The sequence below is a fragment of the Syngnathoides biaculeatus genome, chromosome 12 (assembly GCF_019802595.1).
Source record: "Syngnathoides biaculeatus isolate LvHL_M chromosome 12, ASM1980259v1, whole genome shotgun sequence".
NCBI lineage: Eukaryota > Metazoa > Chordata > Actinopteri > Syngnathiformes > Syngnathidae > Syngnathoides > Syngnathoides biaculeatus.
In genome coordinates, this window is record NC_084651.1 from 13,481,587 (window position 1) to 13,502,983 (window position 21,397).

Consider the following 21,397-nt stretch of genomic DNA (forward strand, 5'->3'; position numbering starts at 1 on the left):
CATGTTTGCTTTGGACTCTGCACTCCACTATTTGACCTGAGTCAGTCAATCTCAGAGCTCTTACTGTCTTTGTATTCCGTAAGCATTTCTTTCATGTATTAAGGACCTAAATCATTTAGCGATTCATAGACCAGTAGCAGAACTTTAAAATCTGTTCTAAAAATGACTGGAAGCCAGTGCAAGGACTTTAGGATTGTAGTTATATGCTGTGACCACCTTGTTTTGGTCAGAACGCGAGCTGCAGCTGTTTAATACTCTTTTTTGGGAGTCCAGTCAAAAGACCCTTACAGTAGTCAAGTCTACTTGAGATAAAAGCACGGATGGGCTTCTCCTGGTCTGCTTGACACATATGAGTAGCTACAGTGCTGAACTTTTTCAATTTAAAGACAATTGTCTAACCACGGGCTGATGAACAATACTTTTACAGACATGTAACTTTTTCAGTTTTATACTAATGAGTACATAAAATACTGACATCAAAATAATTGAGATGCTATGGCAGGAACTGAAAAGAGAGCAAGCCACACCAGACATCCTAGGAATCTAGATCAAGTGTATTTTCTTAAGATCCTAATCGTTGTGTACATCTGAGCTACAATACAGGAAATATTTGGTTGAGGTTATTGCTGCCAAAAAATAGTCATCCAGTTATTAAATTCAAGGGTTCACTTACTCCCCCTCATCCTGATTGTTTACATTTTATCTTCAATAAAGTATAAAAACGTTTGCATTACTATTATTGTAATTTTAATGATCAAACACTTAATGTCCAATTTCCGTAGAAATTGAAGAAATTCCACAGTGTTCACATACTTTCTCCTCGCACTGCAGCTAAAAACAGTCACTGAAATGACATTGGGTCTCAGACTCTCAGGTAACACAAGTCACTGCTGGGAGGAAAATGGATTAGCTCAGGAGAAAAAAAAAAAACAAGCAGAGGTGTCATCCAGATTTATTTGAAGCAGTAACACAACGTAAACCACCTCCACTTGAAATGCCTGCAACTATGATTCTGAGTAAAGCATGACATCCTGGAAGAATTATACAGATTGTTTTCCAAAAGGAACAGAAACCTTACACGGATGCACAAAGACAGTGCGCAGTGTTAATGTAGCAAAGAGCTGCAGTACAGTATTAACAGTAGAGGAAAAAAAAAAGATACTACTGTACAACTCTTTGCTACATTTCCATTTCCAGATATTTCCAGAGAAAAATAAATACACCATTTCTATGACATAACCTTTAGGGAAAGCCCCTTTACCTTGTTTTAACCCTTTTAAAAATATTTCCAGTCATAAAATCTGATACAGTATATGTACAGTACATGAGATTGCTGCAGATGTGTTTTGTTTTTAAAAATAGTGTTTTATCACATATTTTTTAAAAGGGGACCGATTTAAACTTGAGCCACATATTTTGGTCGGTGCCAGGGCAATTGAAGTTTCTCACTTGACCTTGTTGACTGGATTCCCAATGAGCTCTGGGCATTGTTCTTTGCCCCTGGCAATCCTGTTGCACCTCACGAAGAGGTCGTAGTTGATCTTGTCACTGATGACGCTGTCCTGCTTGTACTCAGGGTGCTCGGCCACAAACTCCCGCATCCACTTGGCCATTGTCATCAGCTCGCCTGGACAGCAAAACTGAGAGTGAGGCTGACAGAGTCAAAACCTCCAAACATTCAACTTGTGGTCGAGATGTGTAGAGTTAAAATGTACCTGAGGCGCGCTTCTTGATAAGCTTCAGGTAATTCAAAATGGTGCACCTCGTGTCCACATCAACCTCCATGTTCTCCAGATAGCAATTAAGGATGGGGATGAGCCCCTGAAAAACTCCCTCCTAGTTATTCCAAAATAAAGAACCAATCAGAGGAAACTTAGTAAGAATTATATACAGCAGGGGTACTCGATAAACAACACATAAAGTATAAACACAAAGCTTAAACATGGGATATTTTCATTGTTGGGTGCTCTTGAAGACAAGCTGAGTAAATATAAAACAAAAGACATTATAGAGATTGAATGTTTCCACAGATGTTTTGTCCTGGCTCTGCCAGTTGCCTGAACTGGAAGGATGTACTTCCTCTTGTTTTGCCAGTTGAAAAAGGTGGTTGCTTATAATACTTATATTACAGCATTATGTGGCCTGACCTAACTCAATAAATGGGCCCTTGACTCATTGGAAAAAAAAAAAATGTTGTGTGGCCCTTCAAAATTTGTAATTGAGTACTGTTGATATAAAGTGGCCTCACAATTTGCAGCGGAAATGACTGAGCCCGACTCCAAGCAGAATCCGTTAGAAGTCGATACTCCCCCACAAGATGGCGGCAACGCACAAAATTAAGCGCCTCAACGCCCCAACACAATTCCTTGGCACCAAGCTGCTACAAGTATGGTGCCACAATGATGCTTTTTTTTTTTTTTTTTTTTTTTTTTTTAGGAGTGCTTTGCCCTGAGCTCAAAAACTCTGAATAGAAATCCCAACAAATAGTAGGAGAGGCAAAGACAAAGTCAAACCAGTAAATACCTGAATCTGGGTGTGTAGAGCAAATGTATTTGAAGAACACTGTAGTCTACCTTTCAAAATTTGTATTGTATTACCGAGTAAGTAGAGCAATGAAGGTCTCATTGTACTGTCATCCACTTATGTTTATTGGCCGAGGGCGGCATGGTGGAAAAACTGGTTAGCACATCTGTTCTGGGGACTTGGGTTCCAGCCTCGCTTGTGTGGAGTTTGCATGTAGTCCACTTTTCTCCCACCTCACAAAAACGTGCATCGTAGGTTAACTGAGGACTCTAAAACTGCTCATGTGTTCGAACAGTTGTTTGCTCATATGTGCCTTACAATTTGCTGGTGGCCAGTTCAGGGTGTACATCACCTCTCGCTCAGAATTAGCTGGGATAGGCTCCTAGCGAGGATAAGCACTACGGAAAATGTACTGATGACATGAGAATTTTTTTGGTTTAAGGCTAATCATGTCCCTTTATTGTGTTGAAACCATTTGTCGTGTCTCATAAGTACATACATACATTCCAGAAGGTGCCAACACTGACGTTACTTCATCAACGTATTGTAGTACGTCGTGCGGTTGTGTGCAGCATTTTGGCTAGGTTCTGTACGAAAGGCAGGAAAATGAATGTCTGCTTGACAGTTACGGTTCTGATGTGGCAAGTTTGTGGAATCGCTGCATAAAAGAGGCTACAGATTCTGTGATTCCACATGCGGTTATGTGGGAGATGCCCCTTACTTTTCCATTGATGATATTGTCGATGCTCATTAGCGTGTACTCCTCGTTAGCTCCGTCAATCTCCAACCCGTTCTGGGCCGAAGATGTGCCGTCCTGGGCCGAGGAGGTGCCATCCAGGCCTGGGTTGCATCCTGTTTGCGGGCAAATGTTTTAATGTGCAACTGCTCCCTCCTAAACACACAAACATCACACGGTCGTTTCAGGTCACCTTTGAAAATATCCTTTCTGAAGTAGAACATTCCTTCCTGTACGGCATTCCTCTTTTGTGCCACTTTCAGGTTTTCATCCACCTGTTGATTAAAAAAAAAAAAAAAAAGTCTGCATTAAATCACAGCAAAGCAAAGCAAAGCAAATTTATTTGTATAGCGCATTTCCCACACAAGGTAACTCAATGTGCTTCACACGATTAAAAGCATTTGAAAACAAAGAGATAAAACATTGAGAAAGGGGATAAAAACAATAAAAAAAGACAAACAAAATATGTATATTAAAAAAAAGACAGTTAAAACCGCATACAGTGCGAGTAATATGATCAAAAAGTGGATATATTCTAAAAAACACGAGAAAAAAAGAAGAGTCTTCAACTTGGATTTAAAAACATTCACACTTGGGGCTGACCTCACCTATGTTGCCAACTTATACCATTTATGTGCAACATAATAGCTAAATGCTGCTTCACCATGATTGCTTTCGACTCTCCACTCCAGTATTTGACCCGAGTCAGTCGATCTCAGAGCTCTACTGGGTTTGTATTCCGTAAGCATTTCTTTCAAGTATTTAGGACCTAAATCATTTAGTGATTTAAAGACCAGTAGCAGAACTTTAAAATCTATTCTAAAGCTGACTGCAAGCCAGTGCAAGGACATTAGGATTGGAGTTACTGTATATGCTCTGACCGCTTTGTTTAGGTCAGAATCCGACCTGCAGCATTCTGAATGAGCTTCAGTTGTTTAATAGAGTCCAATCAGAAGACCATTACAGTAGTCAAGTCTACTTGAGATAAAAGCATGGATGAGCTTTTCCTGGTCTGAAACCACAAACAGAGAGCAATAATACCCTAAATCCACTCATTCAACCAAGACAATCCTTCACCTTGGATAAAGGGATGAGGAAGTCCAGTTTGTAGGACAAGATCACTCTAGTGAGCAGGACGACAAAGACGACATAGGCCGCATTCTCGAAATCAGTGAGCTGCACCTGGGAAGTAAAACGTGTCCTGTGTGAGCGCTCATCATTTCACGCCGATCAGATGTAAAGCTCCACTGCTTACCTCCATTGGGCGGAACTCAACTCTCCAACCAATGTCTGAGTTGGGAGGAGGTGGTTTGAACCTCATCGTCTGCCAGTTAGTGGACTGGAGGTTCTGTCAAACGTTACCAAGAAGGCTAAGTCTCAAGTACCAATGCCGGGAAAATAAGCTCACCTCAAAGTGGTCCGACTCGTTCTCGTCATCCTGGTGTAATTTCTCTTCATAGGTGCACAGCGGATCTCTGATGAAGAGGTGAGCAATGTGCTGGGCCAGTAGTTTGTCAATTCCTACACAAGATTCCCGTACATCAGCTGAAGAAGACCTTACCTTGAGACTGTAATTTACTCAAAATGTGTACACTGAATACCTGCACCCAGCAGCTGCTTGTAGATGTCCTCGTCTATTGTCAAATCGATGTCATTGTACTTGTCGCCACATTTAGACAAGTAGCTGTCGATGGAGTCATATCTCGACTTGAAGATTCGATATTTGTTGTTTTTTAAAGGCTTTAGCGGAAGAACAAGCGGTTATACACCTGATACTCTTAAGACTGTTAAAAGTTTGAGGATTTGCCTACATAGATTTTACAAGAAATACAAAAATCAAACAATTCTATATGGTGATTGTAAATAATAGTTTAAAAAAACTATACCTGAGGAATCACTATTTTAACGAATTTTAGTAAAAATCCCAACTAATAGAACTGAAGCGTCAATTGATGTCTTCATGAGGAAGATATGCTCAAGTGCAAAGTGTAGTGTGGTGTCGTCTGCGTGGCTCACCTTCAGTCCACGTTCCTCCTGTGTCCTGTCATCCACTGAGGCAGAAATAACCCCCCAGCGACAATCGATGTCTGACACGTGGCCCCTGTAGAAGGGGGAGGCCGCGCTCAGAGCCATCTGCATGCACACAGCCGTAATGGTACTCAGCGGGGGCAGCGTTTAAATCATTAGAGCCACAATACATTGTTGAGCCCCGTGGGGATTGCTTTTTTGTTTGTGTTTTTTTTTTTTTTTTAAAGCAACAGTAAAGTGACTTCAGAGTCGAACAATTTGGAAAATGAAAATGTTCTGGAAAATAGGCCTCAGATGTCAAACAAAACTTGGTTTAAATCTTTCATATTTCCTGAGCTCAATACTCCGTAAAGCCCTTTTGCGTAAGTCGTAGTAAGTATCAATAACTGGGTCATTTTTTCATCAACTGGTTACCTGTTCATTAAGTAGTTGTATGACAATATTTAATAGTAGTATTGATCATTAAATAGTTGTATAATAATATCTAATATCATTATCTGCATTATTTGGGCTAGAGGGGTTGAATTCCAGTCCAACTAGCAAATAAGTGAAAAGTCACAAAATAGAAATACTCTAAATACACCGTAAGTGTGTTTTTGTTACATTTACCGACAGAACTTATAATTTTATAAAGACCTACAAACATACCTGAAACAATACAATCATTTAAACACAAACTATTGGGAGAAAGCAAGAGCAACGGATGTCACAAAAATATTGAATTAACAGTCTAAAAAATAAAAATGAGTAACAACTGTAATCAAAATATTCCTACATCAGTGGTATAAAAAAACCCTTTTCAACAATACCATTGTTTTTTGTGAAAGTTTGGAAAAAAAATATTAAAAAAGATTTGCGATTTTGACATATCTACTACTGTAACTGTATCTCTTGATGACAAGTTCAGATGACTACTGTTCAGGCCTGGGACACATTGTTCCCATGACATGTGGATTCCGCAACGCACATAATCTCAATTGTAAAATGATCTATGTTAATTTGTTATGAATAATTATAGATTATTGTCAACAGAAAATTAGTCAAGATTGCCGACAAATGCCAACTACAATAAATGGCGCTCTTTATCTCCTCACCACTATCGGACAGAATGTTGCTAGTTGGTCGTAAAGGTATCTTGCCTCATCGATGCTGCAAGCTTGGAATGTAACCTGGAAAACATAATAAACCTTTCAACGAATTACATTTATGGCAAGATTATAGCCGGAGTTGCCGCTAGCAGACCAGACTGCAGCATTATATCTCTGACATGATAAAAAAACAAAGGGATGTTTGAGACAGCGCTTTGAATGCACAGACAAGCTCGCTACCTGCAGGCAACAGTTGCCCATCCCGAAGCCCATGGCGTCCATGTAGATGTGGTCAGGCAGCGCCGCCCTCGCTGACTCCCCATCATCTTCAGGAAACTCCTCCACAAATGGAGATGGTGTGCACTTGTCTTTGAAGACTGAAATGCAATTTTTTTTCTTTTAGAATTCAAATTTAAAAACAAAAAAATGCATTAATGAGTGTATTACCGAGACTTACTGGGCACATTGATCGCGACTTTCTCTCCTCGTCTGTGACGTATGTTCCTGGTGAGCGTGCTGAAAAAGCAGGTCCACAAACAGTGTCATCCACAGATGCACAGCGCAAAAACAAATTAACAACACGTCTAATTCCAGGTATACTCTAAAGTTTGAAGTGAGTAGATGCCTACCTGAATCTCGGGTGTCTGTTAATGGCTTCATCTGGGAAAAACAGTGACTTTGACGCTCCGTTCTCAACAGGCGTTGGTGGGTATTCAGGCTGCGTAAAACCAGGACAACCAAGCCTAACAGACAAGGAAAATTTGCGTGAATTGAATATATACAATGTCATCATCACTCTTATTATTTTTTTAAACTATATGTGCTGTTAAGTACAAATTTGAGAAAAATAGTAAACCTAAATGGATAGATCTATACATACATATTTTTTTCCTTTTATAGGGGTATGAACACATTTTTACAGTACAGTATGTTGTTGCTATGACTTTTTTTTTTTTAAACTTAACATTCAAGTTTTATATTCGGAAGTAAACCTACATGAATAAATTTAAGAGTCCCCGTGAGGCTGACATGACACTCAAAGATTAGAACCAGCTTCTGATTTGGCAAGTACCTTACAGCCAGTTTGTTATTTTTAATAGAAATATGACAACATTATTCTTCACGTGGCATTAGTTTAAGCAAACTCTGAGATTTAGATGAAGATCACATTTACAACCAATTAATGCAGACATGTAGGAAATGCAAAGAGTTCAGACTGTTTTTTTCTCCTACTGGAAAAGGAAGTAGATTTCTTCAAAGTTGAAGCAGAAATGCAGCGTTAAAAAAAACAATAAATAAATCCCAGAATTTAATGTGCAAACCTTGGAAATGAGGTGATTGTACACAAAATTTCATTTTGGTTAAGGACATAAGAAGCCTCTCGCCGCCTCTTGCCCATGTTGCCCTCCACGGTGTTGAACTCCGACATGGTCCCGCCATATGGTTGCCCTGGAGTTCCTTCAATCATATAACTGCCATATTCTGGTCTCCAAAGTGTGGGGTGGCTGCACAAATAAATAAAATACACAAATCATTTACCGTGATTTCCGGCCTATAAACTGCGACTTTTTTCCACACGCTTTCAACCCAGCGTCTTATGCGGTGATGCGGCTAATTTGTGCGTTTTTTTCTAACGGCCGCAAGGGGGTACTCGAGCAGAAAAGGTAAGAGTGAGACCAGTGGAATATATGTGGCAAGGAAGTGACTTGTACCTGTATGTTTTTTTAACCCCCTGTTAGCGTTGCGCTAGCGTTAGCACTGTGCTAGCGCGTGTCTGCTGTGTTACTGCCGTGTCTCAGTGATTTTTACTGGTATGTTATTTATTTTTTTTAACCAGGCCATTAGCGCTGTGTTACCGTGTTGCTGCCGCATTTCACAGATTTTTATTGGTATGTTTTTTTTTTTTTTTTTTTAAATCAGCCCTGTTTGCGCCGCGCTAGTGTTAGCGCCATGCTAGTGTTAGCACTGCACTCGCGTGTTTCTGCTGTGTTACTCAGTGATTTAGGTATGTTTTGTTTTTCTTTTTAACTGGCTCTGTTAGTGCTGTGCTACTGTGTTCCTATCGTGTAGCTTCCGCGGCAGTTTCTTTTTTTTACCGGTATTATTTTTCTTTTAACCAGCTCTGTTCGTGCTACTTTGTTGTTGCTATGTTAAGCTAAGGTAGGTATTAAAGGTAAGGTAAGGTATTAAAATTTTACCGTCTTTCTATGTAAATATCTCATATTTCAATGTGGGTTTCAATGTAGGGACTTGCGGCTTTTACACAGGTACATCTTATGTATGGTATTTCCTTTACAAATGTACTGGGTGAGGTTTATAATCAGGTGCGCTCTTGAGGCCAGAAATTACAGTAGTCAAAATGATCACAGGATTCATCTGACCGCACTCATTTTACCTTACATCGGCAACAACTTTTATGGTCAGAGAATACGTAATGAATTTAGGTGACTGTACCAGGGGGAGAGTCATGATGAATATTGAGTTCTACTATTATCACACAACCAGGATTTCGCTTGAGTGAAATAGGCATCATAGATTTAGAGTATGTCATCGACAACGTGGCAAGCACAACATGAGGAGCCTTGTATAAACTCTTCTGCATAGTCGTCATATACAAAGTAGCACATCTTCAAGATGGATTGTGCCCTAAACATTCCAAAGGATGGGCGGGGACTGTTTGCCGACCAGATGTCCCTCTGGCATGAGAACATTATAGCCTTACTTTTTTGGGGGAACATACTTAACTGTCAAACCATGCAGCAGTATTTCAGACTATAAGGATTTGCCTTGTGATTCCAGAGGGTTAACGTTTCGAATTGCACAGAGAACTAAAGTATAGAAATGAGAGATCCTAATCTGCTTAGTGAGCATTTTTTTTGTTGAGGTATATTTAGGCATGAAACACCCAACCCCTTGTCTACGTGGCTTTATTTTTTGCATGTGGATTAGAGATGTAATCCAAGCAAGTAAAATAAACTACTGTATAAACAGAATGTCCTCTTGTGGGATTATATTTTAAATAATAAGAAATATGTATTATTATTTGTTTACTGCATGCATTGAAAAGCAAGGAAATTTTCAGCCAAGTGCAAATGTTATATCTAATTTGACCCATATTTACAAAACCAAATATGATTCTTTGCGCTATATAAGTGCTGATAATATTTTTTAAGTCAAATTAAATTAAATTGATATATCAGTACCTCGCTTCAACGTTGCGCCAAGAAGCACATTTTTAAAAGAACTATTATAAAAGGTATAATGACAGCCTTCACATTAGTCTTGGGTTTAATATTACGGTTAGACATCAGAGATCCAAACCTCATTTGGTCATTTCATATAACTGTCACATTGGTACACACACACACAAAGGGTATCATATGTCAAGTGTGAGGTATGTAAAGCTAGGAGGAAGGTGGTGCAGGAATACCAGAAGTGAAATATCTACAATGCTGGAAGTAAGTTACAGACGCACACATCTGCAAGCAGATCAGAAAATATAAAAAAAACACATTGAGCTCCATAAAACAGAGATAAACCAAAACTCAGGATAACTTGAGTTTAAGACAAAACCCAGCTAGATTATTTTCATCTCACATAACCAGTGAGACTCCTCGACTGAAACTGGGAGTGGGTGCAACCAGTTTAAAGTTGCTCCGTGGACTTTGATGAATGAGCGTAGCCGACAGCCACATTCTAAATGTTCAAACTGCTCAAACTTGCGTTCTATTGACTTTCCCTAGTTTCCTCTAGGCACGATGGGGCTCAGAACATACAAAACACAACACATCAAATAGAGAGTCGAAGTGTGCAACAACGCTATATTTTCACTTAGGTTCACCATATGTGTAAAACAGGTTTTCCAGTCTTTTATACTTGAGCCTCTGATGTGAAACACTCCAAAAGTCAAACCATTTCGTGCTCAACCACAATTTAAAGACAATTTGAAGTCAAAATCATCATTGTGCATACCATCAGTGAGTCTGTCTGGGCTATCTACTCAGAAATGTCATTTTTTTCCAATGTCACCACAAGATTATGATTGACAAGACATTCATGAACGTGGAACTTTACAAACTGTTGACGCACAAGTAAATCAAGGTACAACTCCATCTATGTATGCATGTAGTAGTTGAAAGAAAAACTGCTCGAGATAATCTCTTTTAAAAACAATTATAGATTTACTTTGCTTTCATTTCATTTTGTTAAACACCTTTACATATGTAAATGTATGGCAGTTCAAATTTGCAGTAGGTATATAGAAATGATTATCTTATCTCAATCATGGCATGATGAATAAATTTCACTCACTTGACAGTTTTAGAGGCCAATTAATATAGTGAGTGAGAAATAACAGCGGTTGTGGGTTTAGCTGCTGGGCAAAGTTCCCTGATGCTGCGTCTGAGCTGGTCTAACTTACTTGGGATTTATCTTTTCACCTTGGCCTTGGAGAGTATCCAGAACTTCACCACCATTCAGCACCAGTCGAACCTTTTCATTCTTGTCATCCAGTTCCACCAACATGTACTCAACCTTAGAATAGAGAAAGGATTCTGAATAAACATCGTTGCTGTATGACGGCGCACAAACTCTATATTTACTCGACCAGTCATGCTATTGCAACTCATGAGGTTGTGCACGCATTTTCTTGATTTTTGACTCAGCTACAATTGTAATCCCCTGTCTCAAAGAGGGCTTCGTCTAGAACAACAGCATTCCACATTGTTTGAAATCTCATTCCACATGAGAGATCTAAGTTAGTGAGGGCAATTGCTAAGTATATTTTTATTGGTTTAAGTGCTTTGTGAGCCATAGCAACTCGGTCTGGTAAAATCGTTTTATTGCTCTTGTAGTATGATCAAAATTGACTTTTTAATAAATTGGTGGTGCATGGGGTAAAATAATTCCTTACGACAGGGGGGTTTATGGATGAATCAAATTTAAAAAATCCAATGTATAAACGCTCCTTGTGAGGGAAATTATTTTACGTAACAGCTGTTTTATTACATTTTTTTTTAAATAACCCTAACCGAATGACCTGCCCCCTTTAAACTCATCACTGCACTTCGAGGGAGCACATGACTGTCAGTACGTCTGGAAAATGCGTCCCCTAAGCACTCTGAAGTCAAATAAACCCCGACTGCATTCTATCCTCAGCGGGTACTCATAATCGTTTATGTGTTGAACTATAAAATGAGATAAATACATTAATGTTTTGTTAATTTTACCTCATCGCCCCATTTCAGCACATCCTTCTGCCGGTCCTTCAGGTTGTTGTAAATGTTGACAAACTGAATGATGCCGTGTGCTCTGATGTGATCCGCATACTTCTTTGTATTTTCCCAGTTCAGAGGGTTCCCTTGACTCAGTAAACCCATCCCGCAGACACTTTTGGCCCCGTGCCTCGCTGATTTCTCCGGCTAAATTTTGCCGAACGCCGAGTGCTAGCTAGCTAGCTTGTATGTCCCAACTTGTGCCCAGCTAGCATAGAGTCTCAGACATTCCCACCCACAAAAAAAAAAAAAAACAATGTGCAAGATAATCCTTAACTTGCCCTTGGGGGAGATCACAGGTTATTTTAGGCGTCTCAGGGTGTTGTTGAATTAGAAGACCCTCTGTTTAACTTCAAAGCTGTCATCCAAAAGAGTAAAAAAAAAAAAAAAAAAGGGCCCCGGCTCATCACTCGCTTATCTGCTTAGCGAAAAGTCACGCAGCGGCAGGAACGATGTTCGCCGAAAATCACTCTGTGGCTGTCTTTGGTTTTGTCACTTGCCTTGCTCGTTTGGTGTTTTTTGTTCAAATGTGCACTTCTTGTGGGTTGAACCAGTAGAGCCGTTTCTGCCGAACCAACCCACTTTCACACAGTTGGACTGTCGGACGTAATCCACGTCCCCCTCCCACCTCATTTATACCGCGACGTCACTATGACTCAGCATTCTTCGCGAAATCTCTCCACCTGTCACTCATTCGGAAAGACGGTGCCCTTCAAATGCAAGTGGAAAGTAGGTTTTGTATATATACAACGAGCCTCAAACTTTGGGGAAGATTAAGTAAAATATAATTTAAATAATCACGTCGTAAAACTTATATGAAAAAGACGCAAATGTGAAGTTGGAATGGGGTTTTTTAACTAAAGGAGAAAGACGAACCCGTTTTTTAAAAAGCGAACTTCAAAATTCCCACTTTTCCCGTCGAGCGGTCACAACTTCGATAACTGTCCATCCATCCATTTTCTGGGCCGCCTATCCTCACGAAGGTCGTGGGAGTGGTGGAGACTACCAGGTACACCCTGAACTGGTGACCAGCCAGGACACACAGAGACGGACAACAGTCGCACTCACAATCACACCGAGTGGCAATTTAGAGTCTTCAATTAATGTTGTATGTTTTTGGGATATGGGAGGAAACCGGAGTGCACGGAGAAACCCCATGCAGGCACGAGGAAAACATCCAAATTCCACACAGGTGGGGTTGAGATTCGAACCCGAGTCCTCAGAATTGTGAGCCCAAGGTTTACGCTGCAGCCTAACCCTAGCTTTATCAGTCTCTTCACTTTTAAAAAATACAAATCGATCCTTTTTCCTATAATTTTTGTTTTTGAAATATATTTATAAAATAAAATATCTATAAAAATGTAATTGTTGCTGTATCTTTTATTTTTATTTTTTTACACAGAAATAGGATTTGTCTCAGGATTTGGCATTAAACACAAATACTGAACCTGAGTTTTTAAGGTGCAATTGTATCTTAAATTGTCAGCAACGTTTCCTTTAATTCTGCACTTTAAGGATTGTTTTTTTCAGTGTTATGAAGACAATGTATGATTACCAAAATAAAATGTTTTGAACCTTGGTAAAGCTCTGCGCATTGCGTAACGTGTTAGGAAATAAAGCATGACACAGCAAACATTGATCAGAGGAGTGTTGCATTGTGCTGTGAGAAAACATCTGACCCAAATACCACTGTGAATGATTAAATGATAAAATGAAGACCTGCGATTGGGTGGCGACGAGGCAAAGGTGTGCCCAGCGTGCCCAGTCCCTACTCCAAAGTCAGCTGGGATAGGCTGAGGAAATGGAATAGAAAATCAGACGGTAATTCATTTGACAGCCTCCATCTTGTAAAAAAAAAAAATAACAACCTAAATTCAATGGACAGGCTGTATCATGTTTTAATTGTATTTTCAATGTAAATTTATTAGACAGGCTGTATCTTTTCTTTATTTATTGTTGTAATCCTGTTTAAATGCACACAAATGCATTATTGGAGGCAGCTGGATAAAGCAAAGGCAGTCTTAATTTTATGTCCACAAAGCAAGTCTACTAACTTGAGTTTTAGCTCTTAAAATAAATGACAAATGATAAATAATAATAATAACAATAAAGAGATACTCTGAAACAAGATATTAAAGTCCCACAAACTATCTGGGTCATTATCACTTACTGAAATTTGATCAATTGTGGTAAAGATAAACTGAATTTCCTTTTGAAAATCATTACATTTTACTGATATGGGTATTTGAATCTTTGGCACTCGTTAGAATATCAAAAGAAAGCGGATTGAAAGTTGAGAGAGCCTGTATTAGTCTGTAAACTAATCCGAACACTAACTGTCCAAAGCCATCGTATAATAGCAGAAGCAAAATAAATAATATTATTCTCTTGATGTGAATGGAATTTGTGTAAGTGGTGGATTTGTTGCATGCTTTTACCGTTATTTCAACTGTATAAAGGCAAGAGTCTGAATTTGTTTCATGTGTAGTTAGGATCATTTATGGATTTTGTGTCCGTAGAATTTGAAAGGGAACATGGAAAATGTGCAACACACAAGATGTTTATGAAGCTGATTATATTACTTATAATACATATATATGTTGTTTTAGCATTATGTGGATAGTTGACGCACTGCACCTGCTCGAAATGGTAGAAAACTCTGCATCTTCACACAACGGTGACTCTTATAAGGAAGAGTTTGTTATTATATTGAATGTCTGTTGTTCTTCATTCTTGTTAGTTTATTTGTTGTTCTTCGTACTCACCATGAATGTCGTACCAGGGCGGCACCGACTGCCCGGGACAAATTCCTTCTGTGTGGTTACATACTTGGCCACTAAATCTGATTCTGCTTCTGATTCTGATTCTGATAAAACCTCGGCAGCATAAAAATTGTGAATGACATTGGGTTTTTTTTTCGTCTTGAGTTTCTTTACAAATGATATGAAACTGACCTTTACAGCTCCCCAGGCATTTCAAGAACATTTGTTTCGGCCTGACATGAAATTCTGAAAACTAATAAAATCTCAGAGGAACTCTTATTAACCCCCCCCCCCCCACAAATGTTTAAAGAAATTGCTTGCTTTATCCAAATAGATTGTCAATTGCTCAGAAGGAAGAATGGGGTTTACAAGATTAGCGGATTCAGGTAAAAGTATTTACTCCAATATACACAAAAAATATAGAAGAACCCAACTAACTCGAACATCCAAAATACAAATGCAACACAGACAATGATCAACCCAGACAAGCCCACACAATTAGATTATAATAAACTGAGTACAAAGGTGCACTACAAACCCCTGCAACATTGTTGTTAAAATGAAAAAGGGGTCAATCATTTAGTTTCAAGGAAGTTCGCGTCTTTTTTTTTTATGCGAAACTGCAGGAAACAAGGCGGCACGCTGGGTTAGCTGGAAAGCATTCGCCTCTCAGTTCTGATGTCCTGGGTTCAATCCCGGGCCCGCTTGTGTGGAGTTTGCATGTTCTGCCCGTGCCTGCGTGGATCTTCTCCAGGCACCCCAGTTTTCTCCCACATCCCAAAAACTTGCAACATTAATTGGACACTCTAAATTGCCCCTAGGTGTATTGTGAGTGTGGCTGTTTGTCTCAATGTGCCCTCCGATTGGCTGGCAACCAGTTCAGGGTGTACCCCGCCTCCTAACCCTAACCAGAATAGAGGTTGTCCCTTGTTTCAAAAGGTGATTATTTTAAGAGGTCACATCGGGTGACTTACTGTGTCCACATCTATCTATCTATCTATCTATCTATCTATCTATCTATCTATCTATCTATCTATCTATCTATCTATCTATCTATCTATCTATCTATCTATCTATCTATCTATCTATCTATCTATCTATCTATATGCAATAAGATCAAAGTCCTTTGGTTTTAGTTTCAAACCCAGCAGCAAAACTTTTAATGCTCTTTTTCGTCACATGCTTTGCTGATTTTTTTCAGTCAGGACAGCTGCAAAGTTCTTTCCTGACAGCCTTGATGGGAGCTTAAAGATGGGAATTCAAATAAGCATAATGCAGTATTTTAATACATCATTAAAACATAGATGGCGTGACCACATCCCTGCTGATCCACAACTGGGCATCAAGCAGCGTGCCTATCTCCATTATTTGTTCATATGTTATAGACCTATACCCTGAAAACATATTCCCCAACATAAACTAATTTTTTTAATAATATGAGTAAGTCACTGAAGGTGTAGTGGGTCACTGGGCCTCGTTGGTTCCGTTACTATTCAGCGACAGTATAAATATGACTGTGAATGGACGCTTGTCTCCGTATGCCATGAGATTTTCTGACATGGAGTCCAGGGTTTAGTCTGTCTTTGGCCAAAAGTCCGTCGGGTTACATTACATCTTCCAGCAACCCTCATTGGAACAAGTGTGATAGAAAAATGGATGTATGATACTACCAATAAGAACCCTTTCAATATTTTCATAGTTTGCTTTGGCTCAAGATGGGTTAACTTATGTAAGAATTAAAATAACTGCAGATCCTTTTATGGACCATTTATGGCCATGATGGTAAGAATAATTTAATAAAAGACATTTAAATACATGACTGTATATGTATACACTTTAGAAAATGATGACAGCAGTCCTGCTAATATATAATTTCCTTTAATTGAAAAAAAAATCATGAGCAACAAGGGTAATATTTAAACTCCCAAGAAAGCTCAGGCAGAAACATATTTCTTAAATTACGATTTCTTCTTGTTCCTCTTCTTTGTTTTTTTTTTTTTTACAAGACAATTTTCGGAACACATTCAAAGGTCGTCCTTGCATCATTTTCCAGCAGAATGACCCCCTCGCCCCCACTCTCAGTGTTTATGACAAACACACAAAATGACCAATGAATACTGAGATCACCCTGAAGTCTGTTAAAAACACTCATCCTAAACATTTACTCCTGGTAGGTGTTATTCCAACATTAATTCCAACCACTTATACTCTTCAAGTATCTGAGAATCACAGTCGCTCCAACTCTCCATAAACTATCCTTTGAAATAAATATACACTGTGTACGGAAAGTACTCAGACCCCATTACATTTTTTTAGGTCTTTGTTATATCGCAGCGATTTGCTCAAATAATTTCATTTCATTTTTCCCTCATTAATGTATACACAGCATCCCATTTTGACAGAAAAAGAACAAAATTTCTGCACATTTATGAAAAGAGAAACTGAAACGTCACACCCCCGTAAGTATTCAGAGCCTTTGCTGTGACACTCGTATTTGACTTGGGTACTGTCCACTTCTTCATCCTTGAGATGGATCCAGATCTTCGTTTGTGTCCCATTATCTGTGATTGCACTGAATAAACTAGGAAATCTACACACCTATGTAAGACCTTACAGCTCACAGTGCATGTCAGAGAAGAAGGAAAATCATGAGGTCAAAGGAACTTCCTGAAGAGCTCAGAGACAGAACTGTGGCAACGCACAGATCCGACTCAGGTTAAATAACAAAAAAATAAAAATTCCTCTGCACTTGACGTTTCTAATATCACAGTGGCCTTCATAATTCTCAAATGTTTGGGATGACCAGAACCCTTCACAGAGCTGGCTGTCCAGCTAAACTGAACAATCAGAGAAGAGGAGCCATGAGGTAAAGAAGAATCCAAAGATCACTGTGGCTGAGCTCCACAGGTGCATTTGGAAGATGGGAGAAACTTCTAGAAAGTCAACCATCACTGCAGGCCTCGACCAATCGGGCTTTATGTCTGGCCCGACGGAAGGCTCTCCTCATTGCAAGACCCTTTTTTTTTTTTTTTGCAAATGGATGCGATATAACTGAAAAAATTTAGGGGGTCTTAATACTTTCCATACACACAGTAGGTGTTGTGAATGCCTGTACAATATGTCATGATAATGTCTTTACACTGTCCCTTTAATTTAAGATTTAAAGACATAAGCAATAGAATTAGGGCAAATTAAATGCTATCTTCTGAATTGGCCCCATGGAGAAATGTCTGCCTAATCCCAAATGTACGTATCCAGCTGCCAAACTGTAATTTCACATGGTTCAATTTGGACTGTATTTGCTCTTTTATTAAAGATAAAGATCGTATTAAAAAAAAAAAACATTCTTGTCCTCACCACAGGAAGTTTTTGATCCAAGGCATCCGTGACAGACAACCCGAGGCCTGGAAGCATATAAACTACATTATCATTAGGATCTTGTTGCCTATATACTGACTGGTGCAGATGAAACTGAACTGGCTCTAGATTCTCGTGATGTTTTTCGATTGGGTATGGTAACTACGCAGCATGAAATGCCAACTGTAGCTTCTGGCAACTCGTCGTCCTCAGTCCATTCATTGAGGTCAGCATTGTACACCTGAATGCACTTCTTGTACTTCTTCTCACCCTCATTCCAGCCCCCTAGGAGGTACAGCTTGTTGTTCAAAACGGCAATGCCAGCTGTGCTCACGCCTGTGTGAAGAGGAGCGCAGTAGCTCCACTGCCCGCTGTGAGGGCTGTAGCACTCTACAGCCAGGACATCCACCCTCTCCCCACGACCTCCCAGCTGACTACCACCGATGGCGTAGGCGCGATCTCCCACTGTGGCGGCGCAGTGCCAACCACGAGGTGAGCTCAGGCTGCTCTTATCCTGCCAGCAGTCGGTGGATGGGTCATAGGAGCACACGGCTCTGGAGTAGGCGTTGTTGATGTAACCTCCAGAAACGAGGATCTTTCCTTCAATGACTGAGCTGGCGTGACAGCAGCGGGGCACATCCATGGATGCCTTCATCTGCCACTGGTTGGAAGACGGCACGTAGCACTCCATTGATGCCTGAACACCGTCAGCGTTGCGCCCGCCAATGGCAAACAAAAGACCATTGAAGGTGCTGAGACTGAAGTGCGTTCGTTTTTGGATCATGTTGTTCAGATGAATCCAGGTGTTGAAGCGGGGATCATACCTTAAAAATGCAAAGGTAGTGAATACTTTCAAAGCCTACACAAACCACCATCACATATGGCAACACAAGAGATTGGATTGTACCTGCAGAAGTTGCTGACGGCATGTTTGGCCTGGTTCCTTGCATCATTCTGGTCCTCGCCTCCCGCCACATACAAGAAGCCATCCAACATTGCCACACACTGATTAAAGCTCTTTGCTGGCATTTCTGTCAACCGATTCCACACATTGTCGATGTCTCTGTAGAGGACGTCCTTGCTGAGAGATTTCTCTGTCAAGGCGGGCCGTCCTCCGACCGTGAGTATCACCTTGAGGCCACCACGCACTTTTGTTCTACGAGACTGAAGGATATTCTGTTGGTATGGCAGGAGGTGATAGTTCATGGCATCAACGAGGAGACGGTGGCACTCATGGTCTACCATCATTCTCGGCACACTCTGGATATGGTTAACCAGGTCTTGGGCAGAGATTGTGCCGAAACGGATATGAGTGAGGAGATCTGAGGCATACTTCAACCTCTTCTCATCAAAGTCCAACCATTTCATGGCAATCTGGAAGGCTGTGACCTCGGAGGGAAGCTGAAGAGAATCATCCGAAAGAAAGTCGCTGATCTGGTCGTAGGTAAGCTTCAGGAATTGGTCCATCTCGGAGAACTCCATGAAGTTCTCCCGCATGTACTTCTGCGCCGCCTCTTTGGTTTCTTTAAGATTGTAGGCATCTGCAATGTTGACCACATACATGCAATTCTCAACACTGAGTTCCTGGATGAGGAAGTCACTGCACATCTTCACAAGGGTGCCGATCTGCAGGAGCCTCGCTGCTGCGATGGTGCTGCCAATACTGTAGAGCGACAAAGTGAGCTTTCCAGAGTACGCGTATGTGATGCTTGTGGCAAGGCCCACAGGGGAGAGGTCATTCAGTTCAATCTTCTGTAGTTTAGAATCCTTTTTCAGGATGTTACGAACGTATTCGCTGCAAGAGGCCATGATGACCTTGTGGACATCAAAAGACTTTGACTTTGTAGCAACTGTTAGATCGCAGAGAAAAGTGTCATGCCGCATAACGCTCAGTTCCTCTAGAAGGTTGGGGGCATACACAGAATCTGTAACCTCAGTTGAAATACAGCTGAAGCCATTTCCTCCCTCCAACAGTGTGTTCAGCCCGTTGATCTTGTTGACAGGGCTGTCCTCAACCATGATTGTCATCTCATTTATGTCTCCTTTATTTTTCTTGGCCGTCTTGTTCTTTTTGGGGGCCATGGCTGAGGCAGCAGAGCACAACCCAGACCTTTTGAAAATATAAACAAAACAATATGTTTTGACAAACAATGCTTTTATTCTTAAAATTTGACTTCTGAAAAGCAAATAATCACTGACGTGATCTCTCTGCACCATTCATTGGACTGAACATGGTAAAAAGTTGCACCTTAAAAAAATTATCTCTAGGCACAAGGAGACACTGACACTTTTGAAGCATGTGTTGTGCTAGGCAATGCGCAAGCTAGTGAGTGCGTCAACATAGCCGTCATTGCATCTGTCACATTATATCAGCAGTTTGTCCAGGAATAGCACACACTGGAGCTGCTCACCCCTGGTGTTCCCTTTATATATAGACTTTGAGGCACTGGCACTAGCCCTTGTGTACTCCCAAACTATTTTGGTTCAATTTAAGACTCACAAATACATATTACAACAACTATGAGTAGCCTGGATTGAATATGTTTTACAATTTAGAACACTTAAAAAAAACAACAACGATTATTCACGCAATTCACGTAGCATGCTGTCAGTATGTCACCAAAAAAAAAAACTCTTTACAATGTTGAGTGACTTTCAACTTGATCTCCAACCAACAAAATCCAAATAAGATTGAAAAAATACACACTTTTCCATGATCGGAATTATAATATACATCAACATGACAGGGTAAACATCACTCTGCAAATAAATCCTAAATACCTGAAGAATGAAGTGCTGGGAAAAAGGAACTTGTGCCTCCACTTACTGGAGCAGGAGAGAGAGACCAGCGGTCACACAAGCAGAAAGAGAAATCCTCTTAACTCCTCCTCTTGGGGTGTGGGTGTCAATCACACATTGTGAAATATATGCGGCAGGGGGTAGACACCATCCATCCACCCCAAAACCTCGACCTACAGTTAGGTCAGATTCAGAGAAAATTGCTTCCAATTTGTTGATGTGAACATTCTGTCTTTGACTTTCAGAATATCTTCAGTTCATACTTCTGAGGACCGGGGTTCAAATCCCGGCCGCACCCGTGTGGAGTTTCTATGTTCTCTCCGTGCCTGCATGGGTTTTCTCTGGGCACTCCGGTTTCCTCCCACACCTCAAAGACGTGCATTAATTGCCCTTAGGTGTGAATGTGAATGCGTCTGTTGTCCGTCTATCTGTGCCCTGCGGTTGGCTGGCAACCAGTTCAGGGAGTACCCCGCCTCCTGCCCGATGACATCTGGGATAGCCTCCAGCAGTCCTGTGACCCTCGTGAGGATAAACAGATGGATCTAAGGATGGATGATACTACTGAAAGATAAAGGAAAAAATGCACATCGTTTGCAAAGATGCAAAATAAACAAAACTGTCTTTATTTGCAGTTTTATAGTCTCAAACATTTTGTGTCCGTCAGATAGTAAGTAAGAGGCAGAAAATGTGGATTCAAACAATTAAAAAGGACATTAAATTTTAGTATTGAGTGAAAGGTCATACACTGAATGGACAAAAGTTTTGTGACATTCCTCTTAATTGATCAATCATCAATAATAGTTGGACTTTCAGTTGGAATGAATTTTTTAT

General features: G+C 40.2%; 2 protein-coding genes across 3 annotated transcripts; both read right to left on the bottom strand.

The window, feature by feature from the left end:
- Positions 1-936: 936 nt before the first annotated feature.
- On the bottom strand, positions 937-12,296 carry gclc (glutamate-cysteine ligase, catalytic subunit). 2 transcript variants are annotated; one of them, XM_061837272.1, is made up of 16 exons: positions 12,149-12,296; positions 10,796-10,908; positions 7,698-7,880; positions 7,005-7,118; positions 6,833-6,891; positions 6,616-6,752; positions 6,382-6,456; positions 5,276-5,392; positions 4,861-4,999; positions 4,668-4,780; positions 4,515-4,607; positions 4,337-4,441; positions 3,453-3,534; positions 3,245-3,375; positions 1,716-1,836; positions 937-1,627 (listed from the first exon to the last, which is right to left on the bottom strand). In XM_061837272.1, the coding sequence occupies exons 2-16, from the start codon at positions 10,897-10,899 to the stop codon at positions 1,446-1,448; spliced, it is 1,755 nt and encodes a 584-aa protein (XP_061693256.1). In that variant the 5' UTR covers positions 10,900-10,908; positions 12,149-12,296; the 3' UTR covers positions 937-1,445. The 2 variants fall into 2 exon arrangements, with proteins under 2 accessions (XP_061693256.1, XP_061693255.1); XM_061837271.1 differs by having other exon boundaries at positions 11,604-12,279.
- A 3,996-nt stretch (positions 12,297-16,292) lies between these two features.
- Positions 16,293-20,644, bottom strand: klhl31 (kelch-like family member 31). The gene is made up of 3 exons (XM_061836966.1): positions 20,549-20,644; positions 18,675-19,877; positions 16,293-18,591 (listed from the first exon to the last, which is right to left on the bottom strand). The coding sequence occupies exons 2-3, from the start codon at positions 19,847-19,849 to the stop codon at positions 17,856-17,858; spliced, it is 1,911 nt and encodes a 636-aa protein (XP_061692950.1). The 5' UTR covers positions 19,850-19,877; positions 20,549-20,644; the 3' UTR covers positions 16,293-17,855.
- Between the last annotated feature and the right edge of the window lie 753 nt (positions 20,645-21,397).

What these genes read in the sequence shown, in the direction of transcription:
- klhl31 (XM_061836966.1), bottom strand. Translation starts at nt 19,849, where the DNA reads ATGGCCCCCAAAAAGAACAAGACGGCCAAGAAAAATAAAGGAGACATA. An exon ending in GCCGTCAGCAACTTCTGCAG is followed by an intron (nt 18,592 to 18,674) that starts GTACAATCCAAT and finishes TGCATTTTTAAG; the next exon opens with GTATGATCCCCGCTTCAACA.
- gclc (XM_061837271.1), bottom strand. Translation starts at nt 11,753, where the DNA reads ATGGGTTTACTGAGTCAAGGGAACCCTCTGAACTGGGAAAATACAAAG. An exon ending in ACAATCACCTCATTTCCAAG is followed by an intron (nt 7,119 to 7,697) that starts GTTTGCACATTA and finishes CTTGTCTGTTAG; the next exon opens with GCTTGGTTGTCCTGGTTTTA. An exon ending in AACAGACACCCGAGATTCAG is followed by an intron (nt 6,892 to 7,004) that starts GTAGGCATCTAC and finishes CTGCTTTTTCAG; the next exon opens with CACGCTCACCAGGAACATAC.